The following is a 12,166-nucleotide window of genomic DNA, read 5'->3' as shown; positions in this document are numbered from 1 at the left end:
GGACTGTTTTCTTAGTTTCTAACTTGTTACTTTCAGCCCTGAGTTTGATTATTTCCAGGCGTCTACTCCTCTTGGGTGTTTCTGCTTCTTTTTTTTCTAGGGCTTCCAGTTGTGTTGTTAAGATGCTTATGTGCGATGTTTCCAATTTCTTTTTAAAGGCACTTAGTGCTATGAATTTTCCTCTTAGCACTGCTTTCAATGTATCCCACAAATTTGGGTATGTTGTTTCTTCATTTTCATTGAATTTCAGAAACTCCTTGATTTCTTTCTTTATTTCGTCCCTGACCCAGGTGTCATTTAGCAGAGAGTTGTTTAGTTTCCACGTACGTGTAGGCTTTTTGTTATTTCTGTTGTTGTTGAATTGCAGCCTAAGAGCATGGTGATCTGATAGGATACAAGGTATTATTTCAATCCTCTTGTATCTATTGAGGCTTGCTTTGTGACCTACGATGTGATCAATTTTGGAGAAGGTTCCATGGGGTGCAGAGAAGAAGGTGTATTCTTTCTTGTTTGGGTGAAAGGTTCTATAGATATCTGTTAGATCCATTTGACCCATGGCATTGGTTAATGATGTTATTTCTCGGCTTAGTTTCTGTTTCAATGACTTATCCTTCAGTGAGAGTGGGGTGTTGAAGTCTCCCACTATTATTGTGTGGGGATCGATGTGTGGTTTAAGCTTTTTTAGGAGATGTTTTACATATGTGGGTGCCCTTGTATTGGGAGCATAGATGTTCAGAATTGTGATGTCATCTTGGTTGACTTTACCTTTGATGAGGATGAAGTGTCCTTCCTCATCCCTTGTGATTAATTTTGGTTGAAAGTCTATTTTGTTTGATACTAAAATGGCTACACCTACTTGCTTCTTGTGACCATTTGCTTGGAATATTTTTTTCCAACCTTTTACCCTGAGGTAATGCCTTTCATTATGGGTGAGATGTGTTTCTTGGATGCAGAAGAATGTTGGATCTTGTTTATGTACCCATTCAGTTAGTCTGTGTCTTTTTATTGGAGAATTGAGGCCATTGATGTTGAGAGATATTAATGACCAGTGACTGTTAAGAGTCTTAATTTTGATGTTGTTTCCAGTCGAGCATTTGTGTAGTTGTGTTTTTGCCATGGGATAGTTATCTATTTCCTGGGTAGTTTTGGTTGTAGCTTGACCCTTTGGGATGGAGTTTTCCTTCTAGTACCTTCTGTAAAGCTGGGTTTGTGGATAGGTACTGTTTGAATTTGTTTTTGTCATGGAATATTTTGTTTTCTCCATCAATGGTTATTGATAATTTTGCTGGGTAAAGTAGTCTGGCCTGGCATCTGTGGTCTCTTAGGGTTTGCAGGATCTCTGTCCAGGCCCTTCTGGCTTTTATGGTCTCTGCTGAGAAGTCGGGTGTAATTCTGATAGGTTTACCATTAAATGTTATTTGGCCCTTTTCCCTTGCAGCTTTTAATATTTTTTCTTTGTTCTACAAGTTTTGTGTTTTGATTATGATGTGGCGGGCAGTTTTTCTTTTCTGGTCAATTCTATTTGGTGTTCTGTAGGCCTCTTGTATGTTTATAGGCATTTCTTTCTTTAGATTGGGGAAATTTTCTTCTATGATTTTGTTGAGAATAGTTTCTGGGCCCTGGAGTCTGATGTCTTCCCTTTCTTCAATGCCTATTATCCTCAGATTTCTTCTTTTCATGGTGTCCTTAATTTCTTGGATGTTTTGTGTCAGGAGTTTTCCAGATTTGGCATTTTCTTTAATGGTTGATTCAATATCTGTGATTGTATCTTCTAGACCTGAGATTCGTTCTTCCATCTCTTGGATTCTGTTAGAAAAGCTCACCTCTGTGTTGCTCGCCTTCTTCTCTGAGGTCTCACGTTCTCGTTTTTCTTCTGTCTGTGTGTTTATCATTGAATCCATTTTCATTTTCAGATCTTGAACTGATTTTTGATTTCTTTCATCTGATTTTTTGTATATTCCTGAGTTTCTTCCATTGCCTCTTTATAGGTCTTCAGAGCTTGAACCGTTTTATTTATTTCTTTCATCTGGTTGTTCGCATTTTCCTGCAATTTTTCCAGTTCCACTCTATGTGCTTCTTTTATGTCTCTCACCTGTTTGTCTGCGTCTTCCTGCATTTGATTACAAATTTTATTTGTTTCCTCCATTATCATCCTCATTACTAAGGATTTGAGGTCATTTTCTTGTATTTCCGTTGTATTTGAGTTCTCTGGGTTGTTTTCTTTGGGATAGCTGGAAACTGGAGACGCCATGTTGTTTTGGGGTTTTTTGCGTATGCTTTTTCGTTGTTCTTTAGTCATCTTGGCGTCTTTGTTTTTGTTGGGTAGCTTCCAGAGTTGAATGGAGGGTGTCTGACGATAGATTCACTTGTTTTCTCACGATTTCCCTAGGCTGCGAGCTCAAAGCTTCACTGGTGTGGATGTTAGGAGGTTAGCCCTGTTGTTCTGGTCTCTCACAGCCAGTGATCCTCAGCCCCCCTCTTCCGTGGATCCTGCAATTGATCTGGGTCTCTGAATGAGCGTTGGGTCAGGCCAAGGTATCCACAGCCTTCTGTGTTCCCTGCCAAGTCCAGCCAGGAGCACTGGGACCGAACCACGGGCTGAACTCAGCTAGATTCTCAGGGCCTGAACCATCTGCCAAGCTCAGCTAGGGATTCTGGGCCCAAAATGCACACAGGGTCCAGCCAGAATTTTTGGGCTGGGACTACGCCCCAAGCTCCGCTAGGGCCATTTGGCCTAAAGTGCGTGCTGTGGTCAGTTATTGACTCAGGGCCCGAACTGACCACCAATCTCAGCCAGGAATTCTGGATTCAAACTGCACACTGTGTCCAACCAGAGTCTTAGAGCTGGTGGAACCGAGAGCTCTGTCCAGCCTGTGCCACAGCAGGAGAACTGCGGCTGCTTTGAGTTAGCGCCAGTGGTGGAACAAGTGCTCCACCCAGACTGTGTCACCGCAGGGGAGCTGCTGCTGAGCTGAGGCGGTGCCTAGGATGGAACTGAGCACGTCACCAAGCCTGCGCCACAGCAGGAGAACTGCGGCTGCTCTGAGTTAGCGCCAATGGTGGAACCAAGTGCTCTGCCCAGACTGTGTCACTGCTGGGGAGCTGCCACTGAGCTGAGGTGGTGCCTAGGGTGGAACTGAGTGCTAGGCCCGGCCTGCGCCACAGCAGGAGAACTGCAGCTGTTCTGAGTTAGCGCCTGTGGTGAAACCAAGTGCTCCGCCCAGACTGTGTCACCGCAGGGGAGCTGCCGCTGAGCTGAGGTGCTGCCTAGTGTGGAGCAGCGTGCTCAACTAAGCCTGCGCCACAGCAGGGGAGCTGTGGCTGGAGCTGAGTTAGTGCCTCAGGCAGAATTGCTTGCTGGGCCGGGCCAGTACCCGGGACTCTGGGGCCGAACTGTCTGCCGAGTCCAGTCTGGGTCCAAAGGCTCCACGCGACCCAAATCCTGCCCCGAGTCCCCTCTCCCGCAGCAACTCCCACCAGCCACCACACCAATCGCCTCCACCGGAAGGCTATGAGCTGCAAACCTCAGCCACCGCTGCTGGTGCCACTGGTGCTGCTGCCTCTGCCGCTGCCGCTCCAATCAGAGAAAAACCACGCTCCTCCCGTGTGCAGGGGCACGCAGGTCCTCCGCACCCTGGTCCCTCCGAACCGCGGAGCACTCCCGCTGCAGTGATGTTCGGACCTCGGTGTTCCTGGCTCAGAAATCTGTGCAATTCCCTGAATTGTTCACTGGAGCCTCCAAACGCGGTCCACACTGCTCGCTGCCATCTTGGATCCCTCCCTGTTTTGGTTTTTGATAGCATTCTTTCGCTGTCCTCTTGTCATTTTGATGGCTCTGATGTTGGAAGGTATTTTGTAGTGACATTCGCTGGTTGAGAATGGTTAATTGATGACTGATTGTAGGTCAGGTGCTCTTGCCTGTGGGGATCAGGGCATATTTTTGTGGAACAGGTAGGTGATCCGGTTTCACTCATGGTGATTTTCCTCTGTCCCCTGGGCTCCAGGCTGAGCCAGCCAAAGTAGATATCTGTTTGGACTTTACTGCTGTAGTTCAGATCAGCAGTCTTGGGACCAAGAATAAGGTCCGCAGACAAACGTTCTGGCTGAGTAGGTTGATCCCAGCTGCCTGTCCTTCCTGTGGCTTTGTATTCAAGACCCCAGGTAAATCAGATCTTCTGGGGTTGTAGCTGTCTTTTAGCTCTGTCTCTATATCCTGTAGCAGTGCCCAACCTCTCCCAGTACTATATGCCTGGAGGGACCAAGGTCGCTCTCGGTCAGCAATTAGGCACTGCAAGCAAGACCCTCTTTTTGTCTCCCGATAAAGTGAGAGTGCCTGCCTTGCTCGTGCCCGGATCTCCAGCTGGGCTCTCTTGTTCAGGAAGCAGGGAAAGCAGGGCCAGATCAGCTGGGCTCTCTCGCTGGGGAGCAGGGAGCGCAGGGCCAGGGCCTGTGGCTGGGCAGTTAGTAAGATTAGCTTTGCAGAGCTCTGGCGGTCTCCCGTGAGACCAGATCTTCACACTCTAGGACAGCAATTAGACACTGCAAACACGACCCATCCACGTCTTGTCTCCTGATAATGTGAGAGTGCCTGCCTTGCTCGGGCCAGGATCTCTAGGTGGGCTCTCTCGTTTGGGGAGCAGGGAGCGGGGAGCGTAGGACCGGTGCCTTGCGGCTGGGTAGGAACAATAGGGTTGCAGAGCTCTGGCAGAAGCCCGCGGAACCAGGTCTTCCTGCAGGGCTAATAAGTTCAGCTATAGCTCTAGGCAAGACCCACGTCTCTGGACGGATCTGTGGAAGCAGTTCAAGCTGATTTCTCACTGCCGCTGTTTGCAGGCTCAGTTAGCTGTGATTGGTGTTAGGTTTGGCCCCGGATGGCCAGCGAGCTGCAGTCCCACTTTAGCTGTCTCTGTTGGGTCCCACCGCCTGTGTTTCCACTCGGCCTAGGTGGGTGACCTCTGCAGTTTGGGGTGGTGTGGAAGGAGGAATCCTAGAGCAGATTCACCCTCTTCACTGAGACTCCTCTGGCTGGGGACTCTGGAAAATCCCCTCCCCAAACAGCGAGTCTGTGCTTTATATACAGGCTGCAGTTTGCATGTGGATTCCGTTCCAGAGTTTGGGGAGTGCGTTTAGCACCTCCGGGATGTTGCTTGTCCCAGGGGGGTAGGCCCCCTGTTTGGTCTGCGGCCTTTGGGGCCCCACTCACCTACAATTCTCAAAGTCCAGCGATCTGTTGCTCCACTTATGCCTCTGGTCTCCTCGGGGTAGATCAGGTACGTGGCTTAATGGTCGGCGCCATCTTTTGAAATTTCTCTATGGATGTTCTTATATGTGTCTTCCTGAGGTGCCTCTGTGGCCTTGCTACAGTTGCCCTCCTTTGTCTTTCCATCTGTGCCACCAGAAAAATGGGTCATAGTTTCTTGCCATGCAGAGTTAAGTTCAAATTCTCTTAACTCTGAATTCCTATATGATTTAAAAAAAAAAAAAAAGACAGAGAAAACATCCTGATTTCAAAACGGAAGAACCAAGACATTGTGACCAGAGTGGAAACAAAAGATATCAGGAAAAACGTTAAATCCTACAGCTCCATGTTCTGCAGAACTTAACTATGCTATAAAATATTATACTTGTAGAAAATAATTACATATCTATAAAATATGGACATTGTTAAACTGTGTTATGTTTTATCATTTTTTTCTTTATGAATATGATGGATTTCCCCCCTAGAAATACCACGGATGGCTGGTACCTGTATGCTGACAGTTCAAATGGGAACTTTGGTGACCTTGCTGATGTTTTCACGCCTGTCATCTCACAAACGGGACCACGGTGTACTTTGGTGTTCTGGACACACATGAATGGTGCCACAGTGGGTTCTCTCCAGGTACTGTATAGTCAATACTCTCTTTGGAAATTCCTCTATGAAAATTCATACAACATAATTTGCAGTATAATTAAAACAAGTGAAAACTTCATTAACATCTCAATGACAAGCTGCAGGAAAAGCTGTCTCAGAGATGAACATTTGTGGCTGGAAAGGGATTTTCTTTTTCTGAACTGTATGACTGTTTCCTATGGCTCGTGTGCAATAATTTGTACACTGGGGCTCGCCATGTTGACTTCAGCATGAATGTTAAGAGTATAATATAATCAAGTGGACATGATATGTAACTCTTTACAATGCTACAATCTGGTGTGCTTTGTGGGATGGTAGTAATACTTCATTTTCCAATAGATTTTTTTCAACTTGTTTCTTTAAGGAAAAAAATCCTTAAATTATTAAACTCAATCAATGTTTCATAGATTTTGATTACAACTTCATTATGCCCATTAATTAGAAATCCCATTTTTGGTTAATTGCACACTATATCCCTTAAAATAAGTCTTATTGCAAACCACACAATAATTCTCATTTCTCCAGTACTTTTCAATGAATACTTTCATACTCTTCCCTAGGCTTCAAGGACTTTGATATTATAAAAGTCGGCAATCAAGTCATTTTGTAGAGTGTCAAATTTGCTCTCTGTATTTTTTGCTACGATTCCATCTCACATCATGTTGTGCTGTTACATGCCAATTCTTTATGGTTATAGGCCTTGCTTCTTTTGTCTACTTTATAATAATAAGTGTTTTTGCCTTGTTCTTGCAAAAGTTTTATCTGACTCAATTTTATTGACCAGTCTTTGTCTTCAGTAGTATGTGTGTGTGTGTGTATATATATATATATATATATATGTATATATGTGTATGTGTGTGTATGTGTGTGTATGTGTGTGTGTGTATTGCCTCAATTAATTTACTATGACTGTTATTTAGCTCCATTATTTTGCCTGCATTTCTAGTTTCCCTTTCTGTTTTAAATCAAACATTCTCAACTTACTATTTTATATTTGTTAAAATGCATAATGAAGAAAAGTCTGTCTTTTCACTGTATAAATAACAAAAGTCCATTGTGAACCTGTGAGAATGGGCTGTTTTTCATCTGAAAACACGCACGTCCCCACCCTCTGCCAAGTATTTTTTCAGACTGAAGTCAGGATAGTGGCTTAACTTTCTCCTCGTTTGAGCGTATCTGTTCATTCTTTTGAAAAGGATATTAGACTTTTCTTCAATATTCTTATTCATTTCCTTTTCAACATACTTACCTTTTCTAAGTAGGTATAGCTCTGAATTTTCCCATTAGCCAAAGTTCTTGAGATTATTTTTCCACTCTAGTCATATTCCATCTTTTCATTCCAGGTCCCTCTTTGAATAAATGACACTAATCATGAAAAAAAATGATGATAAATACCATTACTATTTATTTATATTTATACTTACATTATTTATATTTATATTTGTATAAATAATACATGCCCGTGTTTTCACTGCGTGGGTCTATCCCATTATTATTTCTTGGGTACCTAGACTGCCTCACATTTAGTTATAAGATAGCCTAGGAATCTGTCCCTATCTCTTTGACAGGCCTCATCACTTTGTATGTAATTTCTTTTTTCTTTCATTTTTTATTTTATGTTTCTTTCTTTCTTAAATAGTCAATTGAAGCTTCTTTTGTCCAGACAAATATCTGGAATTAACTACTTCTGATACATATCTCATTTCTTTTACATGACCCAAATACATATACAAAACCGAAAGAGCTTCCAGACAACCATGCCCACTGCATGTTCTACCTCCATCTTTGGCTCCGTCTTTGGATGTTTTCTAGCACAGAATTGGATGCAAGATTACTTGGTGATGATACCATGGATTTAAGTCAATTCTGTAGCATCACCGTTACATTATACTAATTTTAAATGCTTATTTGTTTTTCCCAAGTTGCCATGTCCATACATTAACTCTCAAATACCTAACTTGGTTATAGTGAATCGTTTTAAAACAGTCCTGCTAGAAGCAATATGTAGATAAAGGCTATGGCTTTAAATAGTGTTTATTTGTCTTACTATGAACTCTGTGTTTATCATATTTACAGTAAAATGAAGCTGGTCTACTTGTCTTTTCTCCTAAAAGAAACAGAAAAAGCAGGTTGTCACACGCTGCATAACTTCTTTTCCAATACTTCATTCAATTTTTAAATTTTACCTCTGTAATGAGGATGCTATACATTCTTTTCACATGCTTCAAAAATAGATTTATTTTAATGATAGTTATGCTTTTTTCTTTACTATGTTGGATTAGATATTCATAGATTAAGATTTGATGCCATTTTTCTAGCAGTATTTTAGTCTGATAACTCTAGTTGCATAAAGTAATCTAAAAATCATGATGCTATTAATTTACATTGTTTTTATTTATTATTGTTGGTTATGGGTATGGTGTATGAGTGCAAGTGTACATGTGTGGACATCAGAGGGGAACTTTCAGGACTTGCCTATCTCCTTTTGCCCTGGGCACCAGCAATTAAAATGTGTCATTCTTGTAGAACAAACACTTTTACCCTTTTAGTCATCACACTAGCGTGTTACTTTCTTTTTTAAAGGTTAAAAGCATGAATTCTATATAAATATTTGTTTGATTGTATAATTTCAATTTTAAAGGTAATGAAATATAAAACATCTTAGTTATTTTAATATAGAAACTGTATAACTGTTTTTAATGATCTGATTGATTTCTCCCCTCTCTCATGTGTGTATGTGTGTGTGTGTGTGTGTGTGTGTGTGTGTGTGTGTGTGCATGTTTGTATGTTTGTATTTGTTTTTTCTTTTTTAAAGCTAAGTAATTACTATATTGTCAATAGTAGCCCTAACCTTTTCCTGTAGTCTAGGGTGGCCTCATACTTGTGATCTGCTTGCCCCTTTCTCCTGATATTCACCAGCTTGTATGCTGGTCCATTTTACATAATTCTGAAATCAAAGCCACAATAAATGTAGTGATGTCTAGTGAGAGCAATCCATGTTTTCACTCACAGTGAGTATAGTACCATGCTATCATACAATGAAGGCTTTCATTAACCTATAAAGGGGAAAGGTTTATTTGGAGTTGGAGTTGTGCTTTGAAGTCTGTTGTCTAATTGACTAGCTGCAGTGCTTTCAGGGGGCATGTGATAAGGCAACATATCATACAAAGACTTCATAGCATAGTAAAACCCTGCTGCTCGGTCCCATGATCTTCGTTAAGGCCACAGCCTCAGTGACCTGTATGGTACTGCTAGGATGATCCTCAAGGTTTTCACTCCTTCCCAGTGATGCCCCTTATGAACCAAGCCGTTTCTAATGTACATTTAGGGGACAGTAGCAAAGTACAGACTATAGCAAGTACAATGGCCTTTGTTGATTTCAAGACCCTTGAGCAGGGAGCTCATACAGTGTGGGTAGTTTAAGCACATAACCCTCATCTGTGCTGTTGTGATGGGCTTGCATTATGATATCACTGTCTGCTGAAACCAATTAGATAAAGAAATCATTCTCCAAAGAGCATTCTAGTAAGTAATTTAATACTTTCCCTTTCAATCACCTATATATTATTTAATATATGATGCATCAGCTGCTGCTACCACATTTTTCATAAAGCTGGTAAGGCTACATTTCTAATAACATGGTTCCTGGACACCTTGGGATGTGATTGACAGATACTGATGTACACCTTTATCACACAGAAGTGGTGAGATTCCCTGTGGGGCACAGTGCTATGTGGTCACGGTAGAAAACAAAGCTATCTAATGAAGTGATGCTTCATTTTTTTTCTCTCAGGGACCACATGCAGGTATTAAAAAAGTAAAGATCCCACATGTTTAAAGCCTAAATATTAAAAAACCTATTACTTGATGTATCTTTGCAGGTACTCATCAAGAAAGGCGATATGATTTCCAAAGTGTGGGCTCAGAGTGGACAGCAAGGGCCGCAGTGGAAGAAAGTACAAGTGTTTTTAGGCATCCATTCACATGTGGAGGTCTGTGATCCAATGAATTTTGTAAAGAAAGAACTTTGTTAATTTTTGTCTTGAATACTAATTTCTTTTTCTCATTATCTTCACCTCTTCCCATTTTCAACTTGATGTGCTGTTTGAATGCAGAACATTTAACATCCCATATGGCATTTTCCATAAAGAATTTACCATTTTAGAAATCCATAACTTCTCACAATTAGACAGCTGCACTTCTAGGTACACTTAGTTTGAGTGATAATCACCTTTTTCTCTCAGCAAGCTTCTCACACTGAAAGAATACTTCCCCTGATTCTGAGATTCAATCTTTGAGGATTATAGTACTGTTATGTCAAATGTGACTTCAAAAGCCATCTTTGAAATTTTATTTAATAGTCGAACATTCTTATACTGAGTAGATTTATGCAATTAAAATGTTACAAGGCACATGTTGGCTTATATGTATTTATATTTTACCATGTATAAAACAACACATATCCAAAAATTAAAGAAAGTTTCAAGTAGTACAAAAATTGCAATATTTAAAAATGAGTATCACAATGTGATATTTGTATTGGTTTCCACTTTGTTGGGCTTATTAAGAATCTGGAGCTCTGTTAGAATGGAATACAGTGTAAGGAGGGAATCCTGGTTATTAAGATTAAGGAAGCAAGAGCTCCACACCATTTATGAAGAAGAACGTTCTCTTCTCAGTTTTAATTATATGGAGTTGAGTTCCAAGATTTTGAAAATATCCAAGCAATAAGATTATTGTTATATATTCCATTTGCTGTCTTGTCTGCATAGCACAAGTAGACAGTGTGGTTTTACATATATAGCAAATATCTCTATGATCGTGATTGTGATAGATAAGCTTCTTTCAAACATGGAAGCTCTACCGGAACTATGTTTCCTATATGTTTCCTACACTATGCCCATTTTCCTGCAATGTTATGTGAAATAAACACTTTATATTTCTTGCCCCCTATTTGAGTATCGAGTTTATTAAGCATTTGGAGATAGCAGTATATGGGCAGAAGGTTCAATCTAAAGAAATAAAGTTTTGAGAATAAATTAAAGCTTTACATGTAAGACTTATCTTTAGAAGGAGGCTAGATATTAAGCTTTAATAGATGATCAATGAAGACAAAAAGTCTCATCAAGAATACTTAAATGGGTCTGCTCCTGTCAGGTATAGGTTTTCATGCCAGCTATAATATTTCTTATCAGTTCTGTGCATATAGAATATTAATATGGAAAATTGTAATCTAAGGACTTAAGTGATATTTCAACATATAGAAACATGAATATACATTTTTCCTAGGTTCAAAAGTTTTATACCTTGAGTTTGACTAAAAAGTGTATTTCTTTTAATTTAATCTTAAAATTAAATATGGATGGGATAAAAGCCTTTGCTTTTTCATATGACTTACTCATCCCCTCAGGAACAGTGCATGGAACATCTGTTGTGCAAAATACATTGTGAAGGTACAGTGGTGAGCAAGCATGTCGTTCATGATTCTTCATTCATATGACTCCTTCCCCTTTAAACTCAGATAGATGAGAATATGTAACCTTGGCTTACACATCAAGAAGTCTGCAGATTATTATTTGGGAGAGTCCTATATTTAAACACAATGGTTTATTATAATAACCAGAGCAATCACACACATACATACATACATACAACAAAACAATGTGTGTGCACTGAAGACTTTTTCATGTATTTAAGAGTATCTACTCATTTAGAGTTGACAACCATCCATTTATAATGTAATAGGAACATTTTTCAGTTTATAAATTGCAACAACGAAGTGCCTGCCTGGGTTTCCTGCTTCTGTGTGTGTGTGTGTGTGTGTGTGTGTGTGTGTGTGTGTGTGTGTGTGTGTCTGAGAAGCAAACAGTCTTGTATTGGATTTGAGAGTTATCACTGGAAATGGAAGTTGGTGTATGGCGCCTGCGTAAGGTCTCAGCACTGTATGCTAACTATATATACACATACTAGGCAGTAGTGTTGCTTTCCTCATATTCTCAGGCACTGAGTATAGTACAGACTTTGTTATGGGGTCCACCTGTATCCAAAATCACTTACACACCGGGTCAATGTGGATGACAAAAATTTATTGTAATCTAGCTACTCTAAAAGTCAGGGTCGCAGGACATCTTGGGAGTTGAACTTTGACCTCGAAGGGACTTTGCACAACATATTTAAAGGATGAAATCATAATGTCAGGGAGAGTAGGGTGGGTTGTATTACTATTCAATCAGATTTTGACAAAGAAGTTAAGCAAGGAAGTTTCTACTAATC

The 12,166-nt window shown here is 40.6% G+C and overlaps 1 protein-coding gene across 1 annotated transcript in view; it reads left to right on the top strand.

Moving 5' to 3' along the window:
* The window catches only part of Malrd1 (MAM and LDL receptor class A domain containing 1), a 641,297-nt gene that overhangs the window by 249,519 nt on the left and 379,612 nt on the right, over positions 1-12,166 (top strand). Inside the window, exons 21-22 of the mRNA XM_051151281.1 lie at positions 5,725-5,881; positions 9,775-9,885. Of these exons, the coding sequence (XP_051007238.1) occupies positions 5,725-5,881; positions 9,775-9,885 (268 nt within the window). The remainder of the gene's footprint in view (positions 1-5,724; positions 5,882-9,774; positions 9,886-12,166) is intronic.

The sequence above is a fragment of the Acomys russatus genome, chromosome 9 (genome assembly GCF_903995435.1).
Source record: "Acomys russatus chromosome 9, mAcoRus1.1, whole genome shotgun sequence".
Taxonomy (NCBI): Eukaryota; Metazoa; Chordata; class Mammalia; order Rodentia; family Muridae; genus Acomys; species Acomys russatus.
Note: the sequence above shows the minus strand (reverse complement) of the source record. Positions and strands in the feature narration are given on the sequence as shown.